This window comes from Notechis scutatus, chromosome 5, assembly GCF_049901735.1.
Source record: "Notechis scutatus isolate UNSWTSFEM ecotype Mainland chromosome 5, rNotScu1.2, whole genome shotgun sequence".
Classification (NCBI taxonomy): domain Eukaryota; kingdom Metazoa; phylum Chordata; class Lepidosauria; order Squamata; family Elapidae; genus Notechis; species Notechis scutatus.
Window position 1 is genome coordinate 92,320,394 of NC_142013.1, and position 23,931 is coordinate 92,344,324.

Consider the following 23,931-nt stretch of genomic DNA (forward strand, 5'->3'; position numbering starts at 1 on the left):
GACTTTTTTTTTTAGTCCTCAACTGCAGTGGTGGGATTCAATTTGGTTTATCACCAATTTGGTGGGCGTGGCTTGGTGGGCATGCTTTACACGCGCACACATGCTTTGCGCGCCCGCAGAGGCTTTCCTACTGACCTTCTCCTGCACTGTCTCTTCAACAGCTGACGCGTGGCAATCCGCTGTGCCACACAATTTAGCTGAGCATCAAAAGCAGGAAATAAAGGTCAATATGGACGGGGTGGGCGGGCCTAGCAGCTAATTATCAGAGCGAACCGGTTCACTTCTAGATGATCTTCGAAGCTACCAGTTTGTCCAAACCGGCCTGAACCGGTAGAATCCCAGCCCTACCTAACTGTGATGAAAAATCAGTTTTCAGAACAAGGGCAATTGCCCCCCTAAACACCTCTTCCAGATACTTGTGGTTAGACACTGACTTAGGTTTCCAAAATTGTATAGCCCATACAAGAAGGATCCCTGAAAATTTACAGAATTACCAGAAAACAAATAAACAAACAAAAATCCACCCCCAAATCAAAACAAAACAACAACAACAAAGAACTACAACAAAAGTTGAAGAAAAGAAACCTTAAGGTGCATAGTATTCCAAAACTAGAACAGAATCCAAGGTGGGATTTAGCAGGTTCTGACCAGTTCTGGAGAACCGGTAGCAGAAATTTTGAGTAGTCCGGAGAACCGGCAAATACCACCTCTGACTGGAGAGTATATATGGAGACTGTATCCTTCCCCTGCCACACCCACCAAGCCACGCCTACAGAACCGGTAGTTTAAAAAAATTAAATCCTACCCCTGACCAGAATGCCCTGTGTGGTTATCAAGAAGGTACTGGTGCAAAACTTGGTGCAAGCAGGCAAAATGAGGAAGAAGACACTTTGAATGTTTTGTAAATTATTATTTTTTTACAGCTTCTATTACTTCAGAATTTGAATACTACTTTCCTAGGAATGCTCTGACTTGCCATACAACAGAGCAAGATTTTAGGCACAGATGGCCAACCTTAAACAGACAAAAATCCAGTTCCTGGAAACAAAGAGAATGATGAACTGGATTGAAAATACAATTGAGAATAACGAACAGGACTGATACAAGCAGGCATTTGTTTGGGTGAGCTGTGTATTCCAAAGCCAATTCATGAAGCTCCCCTTGGCCACTTTCTCCCTCTGTAACCAGGTTGCTACGGCAAAAGGGGAACCAAGTATGGGTGAGGCACTGATCCCTTTTCAATTTGACAGTGAACCTCTGATTGTTTAATGATGATGACCTCGCCGAATGAGCGGTTTGAACATTGTGAAGCTTAGCCAGGTACATTTGATAGAAATAGTAATGCTGTTGAAATGCCTTACTCTGGGTCCTGGAAATTTGCCCTCCTGTTTTGTTGTTCTTCAATTACTTAGGCCCAGAATGCCAGCCTCTTTTTATACAGTGACTTAAAATTTAATTTGTATTGTCTTATTGTACTTCTTTTATGCCTTCCAGCCAACCCATTCAGTGGGTTAGGTTCAGTTTCTCTTTGAACTCACTGAATTCACTGAGTTGCATTCATGGCATTTTTTTAAAAAGCTATGATTCTGGGTAATTCAGGGAGGCATAATAACCTGATGCCCAGTGATGAGGGCATCTTTCCAAAGCCTGTGGTGGAGGGACCTAGAACTGGTGTCTGTGCCAAATAGTAATCTTTAATAAAATAGCAAGGAATACAAGGGAAGTAATCAAATTAACAATTTAATGTTATTACCTTTAAGTCGAAGATATCACCTTTAATTCTTCTCATGTATTCTCCTCACCATTTTTTAAACTGCTCTATGCCCACTTTTTGAGCACTGCCCTGACGACCACTAATGGCCAAGGAGAGCCCTTAGCCCAAGAGGTGGTGTTATACGGATGTTAACTCCAGCTTTTAGCTTTGATTTTTCTTTCAACATGTCAAATTACTGTACTAAGGTCCATTCCCCATACAGCAATTATATTTAATTATACATATTTCCCCTTTCCTTTAAGTAGAAGTGATTATAAGATCTCTGCCTGTAGATACCTCTCTGTTATGGCCCAGCTGGTCAAGGCAAGGCAAGGCAATAGTTCTTTATTTCTCTTCATAAATGTTTCAGCCAAAAGCCCTCCAACAACCAGTGAGGCTCCACCCCCACACTACCCTACAGGGAGGGGTGGGACTCCAATGGTATAACAACTGGTTTGCTCCGTGTGCATGCTCTACATTTAAAAAAAGCCCATACTTACCTTCAACTGCAGCCTCTGTGACTCAAACAGCTAAGAAGCAGCAAACCGCTCTGCTGAGTGAATCGACTGTGCTCTAAACAAAGGAAATAAAGCACAGGAAATAGCAGGGGTCAATGGATGGGCCCACATGCTTGTCGCAGTGAACCGGTTTGGAGGTAGCTGACCATTGGAACAAAGGGTTTGCCTGAACCAGTCCAAACCAGTAGAATCCCACCCCTGTCTGCAGGCAGCCATTCTCAACTCCCAAACCCAGCTCCAGAAGAACAAAGAAAGTCCACAGAATAGGAACACGCTCACAGGGTAAGATCCAGGTTACTAAATCCAATCCACCAGGCAGAGTCCAGACCACAATACAAAGGCAGTCTTCAGGACAAGAAAGAGGTCATAGAAAATAAGCAGTTCCAATGAAGCAGAGTCCAAACCAGTGGTGGGATTCATGTGGGCATGGCTTGGTGGGCATGGCAGGGGAAGGATACTGTAAAATCTCCAGTCAGAGGTGGTATTGGCCAGTTCTCCAAACTACTCAAAATTTCCACTACCGGTTCTCCAGAACTGGTCAGAACCTGCTGAATACCACCTCTGGCCAAACACAGGCCACAAAAGAAGGGCTAGGTCCAAACCAAAATGCGAAGAGCAATCTTCCAAGTAAGGCAAATGGCAAACAGGCATGAGTCAAAGCCAGGGGACTATAATCCAAAGCAAACAATGGTTCCTGGCAAAGACTAACCTCCCACGGCTTCTCCTCTTACTCCCCTCCAAATGTTCCTTGTGAGGAGGAGTGGGACGACCTTCTCCTGAGTAGTCTTGCAACCCTTCTCTGGGCTTGCCTACATTCCACTCTTCTGGCCCTTGGATCGAGTGGAATAGACAGCTGTTCCTCATCAGAGGAGATTGGCTGCCTATCAGTACCACTGCCGGTTAATAGCCAATCCTCTCCTGTGTCTGTGTAGGCAGGCAGCTCTCCATTTGGTCAACCACCTCCCCCAATCTTGAGGGTCCCAGGACATCCCAGGACACCTCATCCTTAGCCCCTGGTGTGCCTTCCCTGTTGGACAGTCCTAGTTCCAATTCTTCCTCCTTCTCCAAACTGGGCTCTGAGGGGGCACCTCTCTACCTATATCTAGAGAGATGTATATATCCAAATCAGTAGTTACAACTATAACTATATAGACATAAATTATGTGGAATCTCATGGCTTCTATCTAATATAGTCCACATAACTTTCCTGTTTGATTGACAGACTTCTAGTTCCACTGCCCTTGTTGTATTGATTTGTTTATGTGAAGAGTGTAGAGGATGGCTTTGAAGGACAGCGGGAAGATCTGTTACTAAGACAACAATCAGATAAAAGAGGCTTGATCCCAGGGCAAAAAAGAAGATAAAAGAGGAAGGGAGGAAAACACATTCAGTCTTTCAAATTTCTGTTGCAATAGCTGTTCAATTAAAAGTAGCTTTAGGCCCAGTCAGTCTATTTCTTAATCTGCTCTACCTTATAAGCAGAGGTGGTATTTAGCAGGTTTTGACCAGTTCTGGAGAACCAGTAGTAGAAATTTTGAGTAATTCAGAGAACCGGCAAATACCGCCTCTGACTGGCCCCGCCCCCATCTATTCTTTGCCTCCTGAGTCCTGGCTGATTGGCTGGGTCTTCTTTTGTTGCCCTGCACAGGAGAACAGAGCTGGAAAGCAGATTAGTGGGGTGGGGAGGGGAGGGGATTTTGCAGTAACCTTCCCCTGCCATGCCCATCAAGTCATGCCCACCAAGCATGCCACACCCACCACACCATGCCCACAGAACCGGTAGTAAAAAAAATTGAATCCCACCACTGCTTATAAGACATTAAAAGATAGAGGATTTTATTATATTGGTTTGTTGTACAATCAGCCAGATTTTTAGATTGAATATGACATTTTTGTCTACCTACCGAATCCTTTCCAAGGACCTGGAATAGGCAGATAGTGATGTTTTATGGTATTAGTGGTATCGTCGCAGAATACTGTATAAACTATTCTGAGTAAAGCTGCCTTTTACAAATGACTGGTGGTGGATTTATTAATGCGGATGGTATTCAACTGGGCTCCCAAAGCGCCTAATTACTATTGGTACTACATTTGCTTTCTTTTACCCCAGTCGATCCAATTCTATTTGCAGGTCTTTGTGTTTTGTATCTTATCCTGTTCTTTATCTTCTATTCTGCTTCCAAGTACTGCCATCTACTCTACCTACGCTTTTTTTTCTCTTTCTTATTGACTGTCAACTCATAAAATATTTCTCTGGTTTTTTAGAGTTGGCAATAGAAAAGGAGGGAGGAGTAAGTGTAGCAGCTGCAAAAATGAAACTGCATGCCATGGTTGTTTCATAGATAGTTTCCAGGCGACCAAAATTTCTGCTGCGCAAAATTCTAACTGGAGAGCATGATTGATGACTCTTGGCTATGGATGTGTCCCATTGGAGAATATGAATTATGATACACCCAGGGGGTGGGGGGAAACCAGGGTCAAGGGTGACAATGAATGATGTGTCTCAGAGTCGGTTACACCCAGGCAGAACTGGCATGTCTTCTCTTAATAAATCTTCTCTGAGCTTTGAAAATCGGGCTATGATTTAATCAGACTCATGATTAAAATGGGGGTCACTATCAGAGCCCTGACACTGACAATTGTTAAGTCTGGTGTGTTATGAGGCAAGTTCCTGTATGTTTGAATTCTAAAATCCCAAAACACAGTTTCTGCATTTTCTATTACTTTCTCTATTTGATAGTCTCATAGTTCTTGCTTGCAGGGAAATGATATTTCTTGCATACCTTCCGGTGCAATATTGTTGCTATCTTGAAATGCTGTTGTTTGCTAAAAGATCTGTGTGATCTTGCAGCAGCTAACCAGGGGATCTACTGTTTCTTCAGCTATTATTGTTATAAAATACAACAATTATATAAATACAGCTTGCAATCTCAATTGAGCCCAAAATTTCTGTTGCTCAGTGAGAAATTTGTTAAGTGAGTTTTGCCCCCATTTTATAACTTTTCTTACCACATTTGTTAAGTGAATCACTGCAGGGGTTAAGTTAGTCACACGGTTGTTAAGTGAATCTGGTTTTCCCATTGACTTTGCTCATCAGAAGGTCGCAAAAGGGGATCACATGACCCAGGGACACAGCCACTGTCACAAGTGTGAGTCAGTAGCCAAGCATATGAATTTCGTTCCCATGTCCAATGGGGAAGCTGCAATGATCATAAGTCACTTTTTTCAGTGCTGTTGTAACTTGTATGGTCTCTAAGCAAACTGTTGTAAGTTGAGGACTATCTGTATAATCATTACAGTCATTATAAAATATAAAATAATCATTACTGAGATTAAAATATATTAAAATGTACAAATGATAAACATAGAGACAATAAATATATCAATAGTGGTAATATCTTAAGATGTTATTGGTTCTATACGAAGCATAACGGGGTCTTGAGAACGACTTCCAGAATATTAACAGGGATGGAACTAACCTGACTTCAGTTGGTGGGGTGAGGCAATGTTTCATAAAATAGGTGCCATGGGAGAGAAGAGTGATATCCTAGACACACCAAATGTAGGTTCCTAGGACGGATTGCTCATGAATCAGTGCTGGAAACAAAGCGTGAAAATATTTCTAGTCTGTCTGTTCTTACCTGAGTTTGGCGTCCTTCCCAGTGTGTATTCCGATATCTGTGGACGTCTTCAAACCCTTATCTTGCCTGGTTCCCTTAATTGCTTCAGTGTGGTTTGTGTTATTTTTTCTATTTATAATTTATAGGTATTTTTCATTCAAACGGCATTTCGTCCTTTTTGCAACTCTGTGTGGGGGAGTTTTTTGTCTACAGTCAAGGATATTTGGAGCTTTGAGACCAAGTTGAAGGAATTAAAGGGACTTCACCTGTTTTTGTGCCTGTGTTGTTTTTGTATCCCACCCTGGGTCATCACAGGCTGTGATATATAATTGGGTATCATCAGTTTACAGTGGTAATGGATGAACTCACCCAGTAGACTCGTGTAGATGTTAAATAGGAGAGAAGAGAGGACCAAATCCTGAAGCATTCCGGGATGAGGGTGGGACCGTTTCTCCCTAATCACTACTGACCAAGATCAATCCTGCAGATCTCTCCTCCAGTAGGCAGCCAAAAGTCCCGCCAGATCCAATAACCAACAATAAAAAAAAAGCCATTGGCAGAAGCCAGGACAACTTAGCAGCCACAGTTGGCAAAATGCTGTGGAAATGCCATAAAGGATGGGTGTCAAACTTGATCTCATTGTGGGCCGTATTAGGATTTTGTTTGCCCTTGGGGGGCTGGGGTGGGTGTGGCCTGGTCATCACAGCCAACTGGGTGGGTATGGCCAGGATGGGCCAGGGTCGGGGCAACACAGGCCGATCCCTCACTATCTCCGGGACAGCCCCGCAGGACAACTCTGGGCCTATCATGGGTTGGATTTGGCCTACGGGCCATTTGTTTGACACGTCTGCCACAAAGCCACAAGGCAGCAAAGTAGCAAACATGGCAAAGTAACAACTGCAACCATCCCCCAGTATACTGTGCTTCACTACAGCACGGTCCACTTCTCCAACCTTCCCATCTAAATAGGTAGAAAAGATCTTCATGCACACCACAACAAACAATCAAGAGGACAGCCTGAACTCAATCCCCTCTCTTCCGCCATCTTATCCAAAACTATTGAATCACTACCTCACACAACTTCAGAGATTTAACTCTTGTTTGGTATTATCTAGTTGGCTTAAGCACTCTGAATACACTCCTTTTCCACTCCCCTCACTTTCTGATTCTAATGACAGTTGAGAAGGTAGGACTGGTAGAAGTTGCCTTTTGGCCAATGTTAGGTAGGGAGATGAGTTCTTAATATTGCAACAATAGTTTGGAAAGCCACCATGGGAAATGGTTGTCCAAGCCACTGGGATAATGAAGGGTAATTACTCACTGGTGGAGAATTTGTTTTCCAGGTAGAAGACCCACATCTACTCTTTAGCATCTCCAGGTAAGAAAGCAGAAGTGATAAGATGATCCTCTGTCCAAAACAGGGCAAGCCATTGCCAGCAATACTCAACTCAAGGAATAAATAGCCTGATGTGGTTAAGAGAATTACGTGTTCCTATAACACAAGACAACCCTTACACAACTATCTTTTTAAAATGTCTCCTTTACAAGCAACATTGCCTTCTTTACTGCCTTCTTCTTTCAGGCTGATCTTTATATTTCTTTGCCAGTTTGCTAAGTTGAGTCATAGACAAGAACAAGTTGACCTTGGCTGCTGGATTTGACTAATGAGAGATGACTGTTCTCACAGGAAAATGTGAATGTGGCCGATGTACATGTTTTCCTCCTGGAGAGTCCAAAATATATGGCAAACTTTGCGAGTGTGATGATAGACAGTGTGAAGACAACGATGGCAATGTCTGCAATGGTAGGTCAATTTTAATATGGGTTTCAGATGAAGTAATGTTGTGGTTATAATCAGTGGTGGGATTCAAAAATTTTTACTACTGGTTCTGTGGCTGGGACTTGGTGGGCAATGGCTTGGTGGACGTGGCAGGGAAAGATTACTGTAAAATCCCCATTCCCTCCCCACCCCACTAACCTGCTTTCCAGCTCTGTTATCCTGTGCAGGACAACAAAAGAAGACCCAGGCGATCAGCTGGGACTCAGGAGGTAGAGAATAGATGGGGGCAGGACCAGTCAGAGGTGGTATTTGCTGGTTCTCCAAACTACTTAAAATTTCTGCTACCGGTTCTCCAGAACTGGTCAGAACCTGCTGAATACCACCTCTGGTTATAATGCAATTTTTTCCTCTGGTTTGGAATTATTGTGATAATACAAAGAAAATAACTATTGAGCCTCTGTGGCGCAGTGGTTAGAGTGCAGTACTGCAAGCTACTTCTGCAGCCAGCTGCCTACAGTTTGGTAGTTCAAATCCCACCAGGCTCAAGGTTGACTCAGCCTTCCATCCTTCCGAGGTGTGTAAAATGAGGACCCAAATTGTTGGGGGCCATATGCTGACTCTGTAAACCGCTTAGAGAGGGCTGTAAAGCACTATAAAGCGGTATATAAGTCTATGTGCTATTGCTATTGCTATTTTAGGAGGCAGGAATGTATGTACAGTATGGAGATAGATAGGTATCTACCATAGTGCATTTTTCTTAAATGAAAATAAATAACTGATCTAATGTATAGAACTGTAAAATAAACAACGTAAACAAATAGTTTTGTTTCTAAAAATGAAAAATTATTTGAAAGAAACAGGAGGAATTGACTCAGAATCTATCATCTGAATTAAACTAACGGGCTACCATATGCTCAATGATTCACATCTTGGGGAAACAGAAGGAATAGCAAAGATGAGTGCATACAAGGGCCTGTGTTGCGCACTTCACCAGCTATAAAGCTAAAACTGAAATTCAGCAAAATGTCCCTATTCCTAAAAATAGTATGTGGAGCCTGCCCCATATGAAAGTTTTTGCTATGTATAAATTCTGGTTTGAACATCATCACATTCATATGTGCCAATGCAGAACATAAATTTGTGTATGTGTGTTCTTTCCATGATTCCCAACATCTAAACATCTGGAGCCATCCTTCTGAAGGCCATGCCAGAGCCTTTATTGAAATGGCACTTACACGGTTATCTTAAACCCAGATGAGCCGTTGGGGTATATTCAATAAAAATGCACTTTGCATATATTTAGAGGCACTCTGGTGTTTATAGTGAATGCCTTGTTTTCAGAGATAAATATTGGTGGGAAAGGTAGGTTTGCAAGGCTGTGCTCAGGGATTCCCTGAAACAAGCTTAATAGACTCTAAATTGGATGCCTTTAAGTTATCACCTGCAGCTGAACTTCAAAGCTACACAAAATGTGGTATGATTTTTTTTTTTTTTTGTAGAGAAAACTCTGCAGCATTAATTAAGTGCTTATTTACAGGTCTATGGACATTCTCAGTCATCCATGTCATGGTTGTCCCCAAGGTGCTTTTTTCAAAAGGCAGATGGACTTTGTTTTTCCTTGAAAATGTTTCACTTCTCACCCAAGAAGCTTCTTCAGTTATGACTGAATGATGGAGGATGGAAGGATTTATGTTCCTTGTACTCATTTCGTCTTTAGGACTCATTCTGTGAGTCATGGAGGCCATTTGGAGGTTTATCTGGGCCCTCGGGGTCATTGAAATAGTGCAAATGGATAGGGAACCTTCTTGGAATGGCTGAAAGGACTTGGTTGCAAACAGGAGACACAGTAGGAGGTGGTATTTGAACAGCCATTTCTCAATAGAGGGGGAGCAATACAACACCACTTATCTCCTATTTACAATACGGTCCTTTCAGTAGTTCCAAGAAGGTGCCATACCGGCTAACGACCAGATGAACTGCAAGGCATATACATATTTCTGCCCTCCACCATTCAGTTAGAACTGAAGAAGCTTCTTGGATGAGAAGTGAAAACATCTTCAAGAAAAACCAAAGTCCACTTGCCTTTTTATAGTTCATCCACGGGGAATTTGTGAGGCTATGGTTGTTTTGCTGAGTTACAGTTCCGAAATTCTTCCTTATCTTTCATCTCACTGAGACTGGTGGAAGATAATTCACCAGGTTTGGAGAACCATAGGTTCATTAATCCTTTTGTAATTGTCAGTCAATGAAATCAACAAAGAAGCTAAAATGACGAGCAGGCAGTAAGCCATGCTGATTGTGGTTGATGCGAGTTGTATGTTAAAATTTCCAGACACTGTGTGTTGATATGAACAATAGATGGATTTTTCCCCCCTGCTTTTGGGGGGATAAACATGTAGAAATATTGAGAACATGATTTTTATTATTATTTAAAATTATTTATTTCTTCAGAAGTTACCAAAAGCTAAATAAATGTATACTGGTTAAGAATAGCTTAAAAAGGAGCTTTGTTGGCTAAACACTACAAATTTGTATGATTCTCAACTTCTGATACAAACCTCCACTTCAGTTTCAAATAGATATACTAATCAGAAAGATAACATCTCAATATTGTAATGGATTAGGGAAGAAAGTGAGTACTAGAGGAGAAATCTTAAATACAGAAATCAAATTCTGTATGAGATTGGAATCAGCACTATAGTGGTTTAGCATTACATATCTAATAATTCAGACCTTCGTTGTAGATTTGCCCCTGAATTTTTGCTCATGAAAATAAATACTCAGGGGAATTTACGATAGGTTTATGTATCCATATTCTATTTGCTGTTGTATATTGGGCTTATGCAATTCAAGCAAAAAAACAACAACCCCATTTATTATACCATTAATCAGATTTCTTAAATATTTACTATTCATTGATAATATGACTCATTCTTCAGTATCAAAAATATAAACTTACAGGAAAAAAACCTATTAAGAAAAAATGTCTTTTTCAACCTAGAAGATATTGGAAAACCCACCTATTATGTTGAGATGCATAGGCATAAAATATCTTGTTTTTTTTCAGGCTGCTTCTAGCCATTTAGCTTCAAGTTATGCCAACCTCAACATAATTTCTTCTGCAAATGTTAACAAGTAGTGGAGTTCAGCTCTTGTTGATTTCATGGGAAGGATGAGAGCTTAAAGCAGAATGAGTTAAAGCTAGAAGTGATCTTGGAGAACTGGTAGGAAGACTTAATGCCTATTGAAAAAGTAAATGGAGGTGGATAATTGTCTTCTGCTTGTCTCACTACAGATATTGATTTATAGCTCACTTTTCCAGCGCTAGGCTGAGGTAAATATAAAGAGAAAATGTGATGGATGAGGGCATAAGCATCCATGATCTTGCATACTTCCAAAGTCCTAAAGATGCTACTGTCCATCATTGGATGAAGAAAAAAATAGTGCATTTTCAGCAAGATCTAAGAATGGAAAGCAACTGAAAATCTACATGTCTTGTTCTGTTCTGATCACATTCAGAAGTTTATCACACTTAAACTGGTGCCCTTGATTGGTATGGAACTTATTTCATCATGTAGCTTTCTCATTCTCCTTCATGAGCTGAATGCAGAAAAATGTGCTGTGTTATTCAAATTCCTCAAAGAAGTAAAATGTCCCAGGAGAACACAGTGGGAAAGAAAGTTTGCCACGGTAGGAAATAATATAGGGTAGTTAAATAATATGCTTGATAATGTAAACTGTCCTTTCAGCATTTAGAATATTTTACCTGAGCTGACTTGTCATTTATTTTTTCAGATACTTTTTGAGACTTAATAATTGCCTAGTTAGCTAATCACTTTTAAGATGACATAGAATGAAACATCAGTAAAGTCCGTGTAACTCAAAAGGGAAAATAACCCAGTAGATTCAAGTTAAAACAAGAGCCAATTAAAAAGAAATGCTAAAAGAAGCATCACCAGAAAATCTAACAATAAACGAAAGCACAACAGAAATATAAAGAGGATAAAAGATGGGAAAGAAGAAAAAGATCTTCGCCTGGCACTGAAACAGAACCAAAGTAGATTTTTTGGAGAGCATACACTGTATTTCACAGCTGGGACTGGAGTTGAGCCTCACCTTCTGTTGTCATTTTTACCCAGTGGTGGGATGTTGCCGGTGTAACAACTGGTTCGATGATTGCATGCTTCATGCGTGCGTGCATGCACACTTCATGTGCGCATGTGCCAAACGCGTGCTATGTGTGCGTGAATATCTTCCAGAAAAAACTTACCTGCAATGTTACTGCTTGAGAGTAACACAGCTGAGGGGCGGCAATCTGCTCTGCCGTGCAAATCAGCTGACAGGATACAGGTAAAGTACAACGCAGGGGCGGAAGGGCGGGCCCACATGATCATCACAGCAAACTGGTTCGCTGCCAGCTAATAGTCAGAGCCTGGGGGGGTCAGCTGAACTGGTCTGAATCGGTAGAATCCCGCCTCTGCTTTTACCTAAACAAAAAGACCACTTATACCAAGGGAAATGTTGGGATTCTGCTCTCAGGAACCGATAAGTGCATTGCAGTTGCTCAGATATTTGAGAATGACTCAGGCAGGCCCAAATTGGATACCATTGTTTACCCATCTCTCTTAGTTTCACCTCTATAGTTAGAATGGTAGAAAAATAGGAGAAGGAGATTTTATGTATATTGCCATGAGCTCATGGGGAAAAAAGACTGGGAATAAATCATTCTAGACTGTTTTTTAAAACATTAGTATTATAAAATACATTCTCAAGGACAGCCTCATAAACAATAATTCATAGGGAATTTCTAAGATGTAAATCATCAAAGCCAGAAGATCTAAACCAACATAGAACCACAGCTGATGTATTCATTTGAGAGGAAGACAACTTAGGGAAAACATGCAGAACGTGGCTTCTCGAAATTTTTCATCCCTTTCATCAGCAATGGCCATAGGAAGTGTGTGCATTTTCTTTTGTATAATGAACTAAGATGAGATATATGCAGGGGTGGGCTTCTAAATTTTTAGCAAAGGGTTCCCTGCCTGGTTGCTGGGTGATCATAGCCATGATGGGTGTGGCCTAGTCGGCCTCCTACACCAAGGCAGGGGGGGCGTTTTTGTCCTCCTTGGGCTCTGGAGGCTCTCTGGAAGCTAGAAACGGGCCCATTTATGGCCTTCCCGAACTTCCAGGAGGCCTGTTTTTCACCCTCCCCTAGCCTCTGTACACGCCCTGCACTTATCTGCATCCAAATGGGCTGCGTAGGGACTCCTAGGAGGTAAGGTGACCAACCGTCCTCCTTTAGGGAGGACAGTCCTCCTGTAAGTTCTGTCCTCTCTCAAAAAGTATCCTCCTACATGTCCTCCTTTTTGATATTTGAAGACTAATCTGTAAATCTCCGTATTTGATCGATGCCGATCCGATCCGTTGTGTGTGATGTGACGTATTTGTATTTGACATGACGATTTGTCAAGGCTCGGTACAGTGTGGCAAGACGCGATTATGAGACACATGCGCTTCATACAGGATAATTGTTTTGAGAGAGTGCGCCACGTGCAAGAGTACACCATGCGCAAGAGTGCACCGCATGCAAGAGTGTGCTGCATGCAAAAGTGTGCCGCATGCAAGAGTGCGCCAGCGGTGGGATTCTACCAGTTCACACCTATTCGCTAGAACTGGTTGTTAACATTCTAAGCAGTTCAGAGAACCGGTTGTTAGAAGAAATTACTGGCCTAATCCTGTAAGGAAGGCAGGAAGGAAACATTCTGGTGTTGCTTACAGAAACTGCCTCTCCGTTAACCCTTATTACATTCTTGGCAGGACTAGACTTCCTGTCTCAGGAACTTCTCTGGAGTTTTTTTCCCCACCTTTGCTGGTACTTTGCTTGTGTGGAGTGACCATTCAAAGTTACAATGGCACTGAAAAAAGTGACTTATGACCATTTTTCAGACTTACGACTGTTGCAGCATCCCCACAGTCACGAGACGTCAGGCGAGGAGATGCGTGCCTTGATGTGAGTGATATTGAGTTGGCCATGCCCAGCCAATAACAGTACCCCAAGCCACGCCCACCCAGTCACATGACCACCAAGCCATGCCCACCAACTAAGCCACGCCCACAGAACCAGTTGTTAAAAAATTTGAATCCCACCCCTGGAGTGCGCTGCACGCAAGAGTGTGCCGCTCGCAAGCGGCTTTGGTTTTTTTTCTTCAATTTATTTGTGTCCTTCTTTTCATTGTAAAAAAATTGGTCACCTTATGGGAGGGGAAGGGCTGAGTGGGAGGGGCCAGCCAGGAGAGGGATTTGGAGGTTCTCCAAACTGCACAGAATCTTATCTAGGGGCTCTCTCTCCCAAACACCTTCAAAACCTCAGCAGCCCAACCCTGGATATATGTGCATGGGTTTCTTTCTGGACTGGATACATTTGTAAGTATATGTACCCTGAGAAGCACAAGGCAGAAGCTCATTCTCCTTCCTAGCTTACCCAACCAGGAGGGAGGGAGGGAGGGGCTTAAAATAGGACAGCTGACACCTTGCCCAACTGCCTGGGGATGATTTTCTGGAAGTGATTTCTCCCCAGCTCCTCTCTGGATCTGCCCTACCTTTGAACCCGACTTTTCTCTTGCCAGTTTCTCTCAGTGGACCAAATGTCAACCCATTCTATTTGCTCTTCAGAAAGTTATCCTCTTGATGGACAGCAAGGCAGAAGTCTCAAGACTGCCTATTTGTTTGTCAGCAAACAAAACAGAACAGAGCGGGACCAAATTTGGTTTAGTGGGAGGAGGGAACAGAAGAAAAGGCAAGTTTGAAAATGGTCTGGATCTGGCCAGCAAGCTCTGGAGGAAAAACAATCCAACAAAAGCATTTGCATCCAGAGGAGAGAAACAATTGACCTCAACCCAGAAGACAGCTACCAGTTCCATTCCTAAGCCCCCAGCCCACAGGTGGTATTCAGCAGGTTCTGAGCAGTTCTGGAGAACTGGTAGCAGAAATTTTGAGTAGTTCGGAGAACCGGCAAATACCACCTCTGACTGGCCCCGCCAGTCAGTCTATTCTCTGCCTTCCAAGTTTCTGCTGATTGGCCGAGTCTTCTTTTGTTGCCCTGCACAGGAGATCGGAGCTGGAAAGCAGGTTAGTGGGGTGGACAGGGAATGGGGATTTTGCAGTAACCTTCCCCCAGGTGTGGGGAGAGAATCGAGATTTTACCATATCTTTCACCTGCCACACCCACCAAGCCACTGCCACAGAACCGGTAGTAAAAAAAATTGAATCCCACCACTGCCTCTACCCTCTCCTTCCTGTGGAAATGCTGTTAAAAGAATTGTAAAGAATTTTAGAAATCCTAATCTACAGACTTTCCCTACCTCGTTTTTCTCTAATTCTGGAGTCACCTAAGATTCCACAGTCGGAAGCACATTTAACAAGGATGTTTTACAGCCAGGTGATTTCTCAATGACTTCTGATATAAAACCAGTATTTTCATGAGTGACAGAAAAAAAAACTAACTCCAAAAGGGAGTTAGTCATCACCATTATTATTCATTAAAATTGTGACTTCCAGCTGGAGGAGGTTGTCCACCTCTGCTTTGGGAGTAGCATAGCACTTTCAGAAGAGAATAAACACTGCTCACTTTAATGGACAAACCATCCACTTAACCATATTGGCACTTTATCTTAAATAAATATTAAATTCTTGGCCACATCCACTCCTTTGATAGGGCTAGGCAAAATGAGTCCTGCGTATCTGCAGTTTAACATGGATGCAAATAGAAAGACAACCGAAAGATCAGCCAGATATTTTGCCTCTCATACCAGCAGCGTCTTTGCAGTGCTGTATCTCTTCCCATGTATTTTCTGTTCTTGCTTCTGAACTGCCTAATTCCGGAAGAGAGAAAATTGGGAGGTTGGGGCGGGGGAGGGTCTAAAAATGGCAACTAATGAGATTCTGCTCCCTTGCTTGTTCCTCCCTTGCTATATTGCTTTCTCTGCTGAAAAAAACAGTAAACAACACCACAAAAGCTCTCTCTTAATTGCCTACAAGAGAGGAATGCTAGCAAGGAAGGATGGTGTTTTCGCTTAAGAATAGAAGGGATATCCCTGGAACTACGAACTGTGACATGGTAGAGAAATTTTCCCTCAGGAGGAATTGTGTACTACTCAGCGATGGAGAAAATAGCTCAAATCTATCTTCATTGCATTCTGTGTGGAATAGCTGAGGCGATTAATCACTGAAGTTAATCAGGTCAAGTGCAGAAACCACTGGGAGATACGTGGCATTATAGAGATATGTAAAGATTTGATCCTTGTATGTAGAAGAGCCCTTTGTTTCCAAGTGTTTTCACTGAAGAAAGTTGGCACCCACCCTCTTAAAGGAATGAAATATTTGAGGAAATATTAAAAAGGCAGAATATTATATTTTCCTTAAAGGAGAAACATGTTTCTAAACACAGAAACTCAGCCCCAGCTCCTTGCCCCCAGCAGATACTTTGGTGCCAGCTTATCTACGAGACAAAAGACTGGGCCATCTTATCAACAAAACAAAAGACTTCAGCTCCAGGATAATGGGATTGCCCTTCAGGGCAAAGCTATTCAGTCACAATAGGAAATTGCCCTTCATTGTATCACCCAGCAAGATTCAACTAAGCCTGGGACACAGACAACCTCAGGTGTGACTGCATAGCCCCATGGGAGTCTGACAGCAGCCGATAGGATACCTGCCCTTGCCACAGGAACAGGAAGCTGAAAGGCAAGGCCCAAGAGAGGATTCACTATTCACTCAAGTCCCGATAAAAGAAACCCTAGAAATCATCAAAAATAAATACCAAACACCCAAACACCTCATGGAACTAGCAGAACACTGTTTAACCAACACATATTTCATATACAAAGGACAAAGATACAAGCAAATTGAAGGAGCCCCTATGGGATCACCACTGTCACCCGTCATTGCAAACCTGTTCATGGAAGAATTCAAATCCAGAGCCCTAGCCAATGCCACCCACAAACCCAAACTATGGTTAAGATACATCGATGACACATTTGTGATTTGGCCCCATGGAAAAGAAAACCTAAACTATTTCCTAACACACCTAAATAGCACATAGCCCAAAATCAAATTCACCATGGAAATGGAAACAAACAAACAACTACCATTCCTAGATGTACCGTGTTTCTCATATAATAAGACCGGGCCTTATTTTTTTTTGAGCCCCGAAAAAATGGCTAGGCCGTCTTTTCGGGGGTGACTTAATTCCCCCCCCATGCATCTTCAGGCAGGCGGGCGGCGACGGCTTGGATGTTGATCTCAGCGTTGGTGGGGCACTTTGTATCAGGGTCAACGCAGGCAGCACCATATCCGGGTGTGCAACAAAAGTACTTCCTAACAGCAATCCCCCCGCCATTCCCCCCCCCATTTCGCATGTTTTAATATAGGCCTTAATTTGGGGGGAGGGGCTTAATTTCATTTCATGCCTATAAAACATGCTGGGACTTCCTATTGGGAGAGGCCGTATTGTTGGAGAAACAGGGTACTAATCTACAAAAAAACAGATGGCACACTAGGATACACCAGATACCAGAAGAAAACACACACCAACTGCTACCTCAACGCCCAATCCCACCACCACCCAGCACAGATAAACTCCGTGGCCAAAACACTAATCTCCAGAACCAAATGCCTGGCAGACAAGACATACATAAAGACTGAACTATGCACCCTGACTAAAGTACTGACAGCCAACAGCTTCCACAAAAGCAAAATCACTGGCCTGATCCACAAAAACACACTGAGACATAATGGAGACCTAGAAGATGAACAGACCTATGGAACAGCTGTCCTGCCCTACATAAGAGGTACTACAGATAAAATCAGTAAGATACTACACGGGCATCACATCAAGACTGCCTTCAAAACAGACAGAAAAATAGCAGCCATCCTAAGAAACCCCAAAGATAAAATTGACCTGGAAAACCAAGGCATACATGAAGTCCCCTGTGCATCATGCCCGGCCACATACATTGGACAGACCAATAGAAGAATAAGTACCCGCCTGGATGAACACAAAAATGCAGTCAAAAAGCTGGAACACACTTCCTCACTAGTCCAACACATAAAAGCCACAGGTCATAGCATCGACTTCAATGGCACCAAAACCCTAGCCACTATAGAAAACCCCAGCTACAGAATTATCAGAGAAGCCATAGAGATTGAAAAAAGATCTGAAAGCCTGAATAGAAGAGATGACTCCACCAGACTGTCAATTATTTGGAAACCTGCACTCACAAACAAAAAAATCTCCACACCACAAGCCAGGCAAACACCTGGGCACAAACAGACCCCCCCCCCGATACCTCCAGCTCAGACACACCCCAACCAGGCACCCAGATGAAACCTAGCTTCCTAATAAATGATAGCCGTCCATTTACTCGGAGCCAAGCCTCACTAAAAGCCTCCAATACAGGAAACACAATGTTGCCAGCCAATCAAGACAAAAAAAGCTACAAAACAGACAGAAAATATTAGAAACACCAATCAAGCAGAACACAGCAAACTCCAAGACCAATAAACACAGACCAAGACTCCCAACCAATCAGGATGAAGAAAAAACCATTTTGGCACAGCAGTAGTCTAGCACCAAATTTAAAACAGAAAAGGCTGTGAAAGTCTGACTCACAGACGAACACAATACAGAAGCCTGATGATGGCAGATGAGATTCTGCCGAAACGTTGCTTCAACTTTAAAAGCACAACTATAATGACATGGGAAAAGAAGGAATATGATAAGGCCTTGCATCATGTGGCTATCATGTATCTTGCAGGGAGAAAGACATGCCTAAATCTCTATAGGAAGAGTGGGGAAAGGGAATAGTTTTCAGAGTTTCTTATTCAGCTATCATTCTCCAATCCAGGCTGAGATCATCCTCCATTTTGACACAATACAACAATTAGAAATGCGTTCTAAAATAGGCAAAAATACCCTACTCCCTTTGAATAAAGATCCTTCCATCTGCCAAATACTGTCTTTTCTGAAACCAGCAAGAGAATATTTTCCCTTTATAGCAGTGGTTCCCAACCTTTTTTTCGCCCCGCACCCCTAAAGAAATTTCACTCGAACCTCGCACCCCCTGAAATAAATAATAAATAAAAATGCCAACTTATAGCTAATATCCTATTATTTACCTGGACTTTTCTCACATCCCCCGGAATATCGTCTCGCACCCCCAGGGGGTGCGAGCATCCCAGGTTGGGAACCCCTGCCTTATAGATTGTTGAAAACTTTGCTACTTATGTGCAGTTGCAACAATTTTAATTGGACTCAAGCATCTATTTAATGAGACCATTATCCTCCAGGATAAGATCATGCAACTTCGTTGTAAACAAGAATTTCATCAGGGGTTTTCACACTCTCAGTGGGTCTAGACAGCTCACAACAATCAAATAAATTATAATAAAAATCAGTAAAACCTAAAAATGAAAGACCAAGTTGAATTAGGGCTTTGAACAAGATTTCTGACAAGCCTCTTCTGCTGACAATTAGCAGAAAGGCCTTGTCTTCTAACTTCAGTACATGACAGAAAACACAGTGCTGGGAGGGAGCAGGTGCCGGAAGCGGCCTGATGCCAAGAGTGAGATTCAAATTCTTTAATAACTGGTTCTGTGGGCGTGGCTTGGTGGTCATGGCTGGGTGGGTCAAAAGAGAGAAACTCACTTTAACAATGCTCTTGGAGCAGGGAGTTGGACTAGATGACCTCTGAGGTCCCTTCCAGCCCTGGATTGCTGTGCTGTTTCAAAGCATCCTCTGAAGCTGCATCTAGTGCCAGGGTTTGTGGTCCTTCCTTCCTCTCCTTTTTCTCTCCCTCCCTCTATCCATCCATCCATCCATATCTCATTCACTTCCCTTTCCCTCTTTCTCCCTTCCCTCCCTCCCTCCCTCCCTCCCTCCCTCCCTCCCTCTTTCTTTCTTTCTTTCTTTCTTTCTTTCTTTCTTTCTTTCTTTCTTTCTTTCTTTCTTTCTTTCTTTCTTTCTTTCTTTCTTTCTTTCTTTCTTTCTCCCTTCACTTCCCTCCCTCCCTTTCTTTCTTTTTCTTTCTCCCTTCCCTCCCTTTCTTTCTCCCATTCCTCCCTCTTTCTTTCTTTCTCCGCACCCTCCGCACCCTGTTTTGGGCCCAGGAAGCCCAGGAGCCTCCTGGGAACCAAAACGGGGCATGGGGGGCCTCTGTAACCCCACACCTTGTTTTGGGCCTAGCAAGTCTCCCTGCACTTACCTGGGAGCCAGAACCAGGTGTGTGGGGACTCCTGGGAGGGATGGGGTGGGGCCAGCTGGTCTTCGGAACTACCGGTTCGCCAAACTGGATGTAAAATTAACATCCAGTTCGCCTTAACTGGCCCAAACTGGCTGAATCCCAATGCTCTGCCCGCGGCAGGTGAGCATGTGAAGCTTCATTTGCACATGCACAGGATTTAGGTTGCATGTCCTTTAAATTCCTGGGAGTCTACCTCAGTGAAGATCTCACCTGGAAAATCAACACAACCCAGTTGGCCAGAAAGGCCCAACAGAGACTCCATTTTCTTAGGGTCTTGTGAAAGAATAAAGTGGAACAATGACAGATGACCTCCTTTTACGGGTCCATAATAGAAAGCGTCCTCACATATTGCATTATGGTGTGGTATGCTGGTTTGACAGCCATAGTAAGACATTACAGAGGGTGGTGAGCACAGCACAAAACATCGTGGGTTGTTCCCTGATACCACTAGATGACCTCGCTAGGGCTCGCTGCCTTAGAAGAGTGAGGAAAATTCTCAGGGACGACTCACACCCTGGTCAGCACTTCTTTACTCTCCTACCATTGGGTAGGAGATATATAGCCAGCCACACCAACAGGCTGAAGAACAGTTTCTACCCGTGGACTGTCAGACTTCTGAATGGAAAATAACTCATGTCAACATAGTATGATAGACTTGCAGGGCCGGCACGTTGTGCAACAAGGTGTAATAAGATTGGGACTGGGTTAGGGACTACTGTGAGTTGTGTTGGGGGGGGAATGCACGAAGGGAGGCTCAGCCAATCTCATTATACACATGTTGTACTCTGACAATAAAGGTAATAATAAAGTAATAATAATAAGAACCAAAAGGTTGGGGACCCCTGGCCTAAGCCACCCTCAATCCTTAGTGTGAGGTAGAAATAGATACAGATTCATGAGCCCCACTGAAAGGACAAGGTGAGTAAACTCCTCTGCATATTAAAGTCCCTGCCTAGGGATTCTCCTTTTACCTAGATCAAGGGACCTGTTCCTGCGGTCGTTGCATTTGTAAGGATGGATGGTTTGGAAAATTGTGTCAACACCCAAGGAAATGTAACATGGCCGAAGATGAGAGCAAAAGTTACTGTGAATCAGCCGATGGCATATTATGCTCAGGAAAGGGTAAGTAAGTGGGGGATTGAGTGATGCCTCAATTGGCCCTGTTCCTGAAGAATAAAAAAGAGCAACTTGTGTTTTACAACTTGAGGCACTTCCTTTGGTAAGCTTTTCAAAATATTTATATCACAGAATGTTCTTGTGGCGAAATACTCCACTTTGCATTGAGAAATTTTGCCCACAGGAACTGCTTACCAGCAGCATACCGTTCCATTTGATAATATCCTTGTGGGTGTATATATCAATATGGGGCCATTGTGTATTATGGGATATGTTTTAGCATTAGGCTTTGAGTGCTACTAGGAGCAGGCGACTCTACAATTGCTAAACCTCTGAGAAGGAAATTTGCTTTTGAGCAGAAAGGAAAAAGTTCTTGTCCCACCACCCACACGCTTTCTCTTGCACTGTTCGTGCAATTCATATTCATCAAAATTCATTCAGTCCCTTTATTTTAGAGGTTTTATAAGTTAGCATGTTGTAATCATCAGCTTTCATTATAAATTGTATTTTGGTCCTCGTCTTTGAAGATCAGTGGCATTTGCAACAATAGGGCTTGCCTTGAATCCAGGGGAGAAGAAAGAACCTTCTAAGACAAAGTAGAAGGTGAAATGATACTTTTTATTTTTCGTAGAATAAATCCAGTCTTTCATAACACTCCATCTATTTAGTGGAGATGCTTAATTTAAGAATACAGAGTTGCATCCACCCTTCCTCAAATATTTTGGGAAATTGGGGCAGGCAAAATAGCATTGCAAGATTTGATTATAATTTGCATGAATGTCATGCGCCATCATAGCATACCTTTCCTTTTGTGCTTTATTTATTGTAAAGTGTATGTGTCTCTGGGTGTGGCTGCAGGTGATTTTTCTTTCACAAAATCATATTTTTAAATTTTTCATGTGATTTGTCAAAAAAGAGGTCCAGGTTTAAATTGCTTTTGAAAGTCTAGAAATTGTTGGGCGCATTATCCCATTCTGGAACTTGCTTCTTTCTTGGTGCAGAACAGAGGACGGATTACTTTCCATCTCTCTTCTACTGTCATTATGTACATCAGTAGGTCAACACTGGAACAAATAACGGCCATTGCTTGTAGGACTATCCATGCTGATCATCCACAATATGGCCCTACAAAGCTGGGTCTTTTTGAAATTGAAATAGAGTCAATGCAAACTATTGCCTATTGCTTCTTTCCTCTTACTGTCACTCGATTTTTGTTGGTCTTTGGACTCATTGTGCTAGGTAACATTTTTTGATTTTGCTGATGCTCACCACATAACTATCAGGCTACACTTTCGGGGTAGCAGAACTAAGTGGTATATAGTCCTTGTTCAGTGACTGTTCACAATTATGATGGCACTGAAAAATTAGATTTCTGACTGCCCTTGAAGTTGCAGCCATGACAGTGTTCCCCACAGTCACACACAATCCTGTTTATATTTGTAAGATACAAATAAATACATTTTAAGAATAAACTGAGCATTCAACTGCAATACAACTTCATTTTCGGATGGCAGTTTTATTGGCTAGTTGGTTTTGCAGAGTAAGCCTAGCTATTTGGCAGCATCTAGCTGACCTTGAAAAAAACTGAACTGCATTCTTGTCTGAGTATGGAAACAAAGTAGGATTGGTCTGGTTGGTTACTACCTAGATCAGGGGTGTCAAACATGTCATCATGGCGGCATCATGGTGGCATCACGTGACATATGGGGACTTTCCCCCCCTTCGCTAAACCGGGCAGGGGCAGGGCCTGCATGTGATACATCCGGCCCGTGGGCTGCAAGTTTAAAACCTAGGAATTGACAGAGATTTTTGTTAGATGGAGTTAGAAACATACTAGATTGTTAGAAGAAGGCGATTGGAATCTGCATCTCTTACTGTCACAGGGAAACTAGTGACGACACCAGATTCAGATTAACAGAGTTGGAAGGGACCTTGTAAGTCATCTAGTCCAACCCCCTGCCCAAGCGGGAGACCCTACACCATTTCTGACAAGTGGCAGTCCAAACTTTTCTTGAAAGTCTCAAGTGATGATGCTCCAACAACTTCCGAGGGCAAGCTGTTCCACTGGTTGATTGTTCTCACTGTCAGGAGGTTTCTCCTTTTTTCCAGGTTGAATCTCTCCTTGTTCAGTTTCCATCCATTATTCCTTGTCTGGCCTACAGGTGCTTTAGAAAATAGCTTGACCCCTTCCTCTCTGGGACAGCCCCTCAAATATTGGAAGACTGCTATCATGTCTCCCCTGGTCCTTCTCTTCCCTAGACTAGCCATGCCCAGTTCCTGTAACCGTTCTTCATATGTTTTAGTCTCTAGTCCCCTAATCATCCTGCTGGCTCTTCTCTGCACTTTTTCTAGAGCGTCAACAGCTTGACCAAAGATGATCTGGCAGCTGTGCACATTCAGTGGGATTTTAGCATTTCTGCACACCTGTTCAAATTGTTAGTTTAAAGACAATTCTTGAATTAACTCTTCCCTGCTGGAAAAAAACACAGTGCTTAAAAAGATGGACTTCTTGGTACAGTGTGGCATGGCCTCGGATAAAGCACACTTGATGGATTGAAACCCTAGATGTTTGGTGTTCTTTTCATACAGTTAATGCCCAAATGTTTGTACTCTGGCCTGGGGGGAAAATGCTCAGAAGAAAAGCAAGTAGGATACGTGAGCAGGATTGTGTTTCTACATTGCTATAGACAGTCCAATGAGACCTGTTCTTATTACCTCACTCTGTTTTTATTCCTGATTACATCTCTGTAGTTTCAATAACCTTGAGGTTTGTCCTTTCTCTTCCCTTTACCTTAGCTAAATCTTCTCTCATGCCTTCATCCACTCTCCCTTAATCCCGCAGAGA

The 23,931-nt window shown here is 42.7% G+C and overlaps 1 protein-coding gene across 1 annotated transcript in view; it reads left to right on the forward strand.

Moving 5' to 3' along the window:
- The window catches only part of ITGBL1 (integrin subunit beta like 1), a 190,375-nt gene that overhangs the window by 158,595 nt on the left and 7,849 nt on the right, over window positions 1–23,931 (forward strand). The window contains exons 8-9 of the mRNA XM_087967329.1: window positions 7,579–7,695; window positions 20,946–21,092. Coding sequence (XP_087823455.1) covers window positions 7,579–7,695; window positions 20,946–21,092 — 264 coding nt within the window. The remainder of the gene's footprint in view (window positions 1–7,578; window positions 7,696–20,945; window positions 21,093–23,931) is intronic.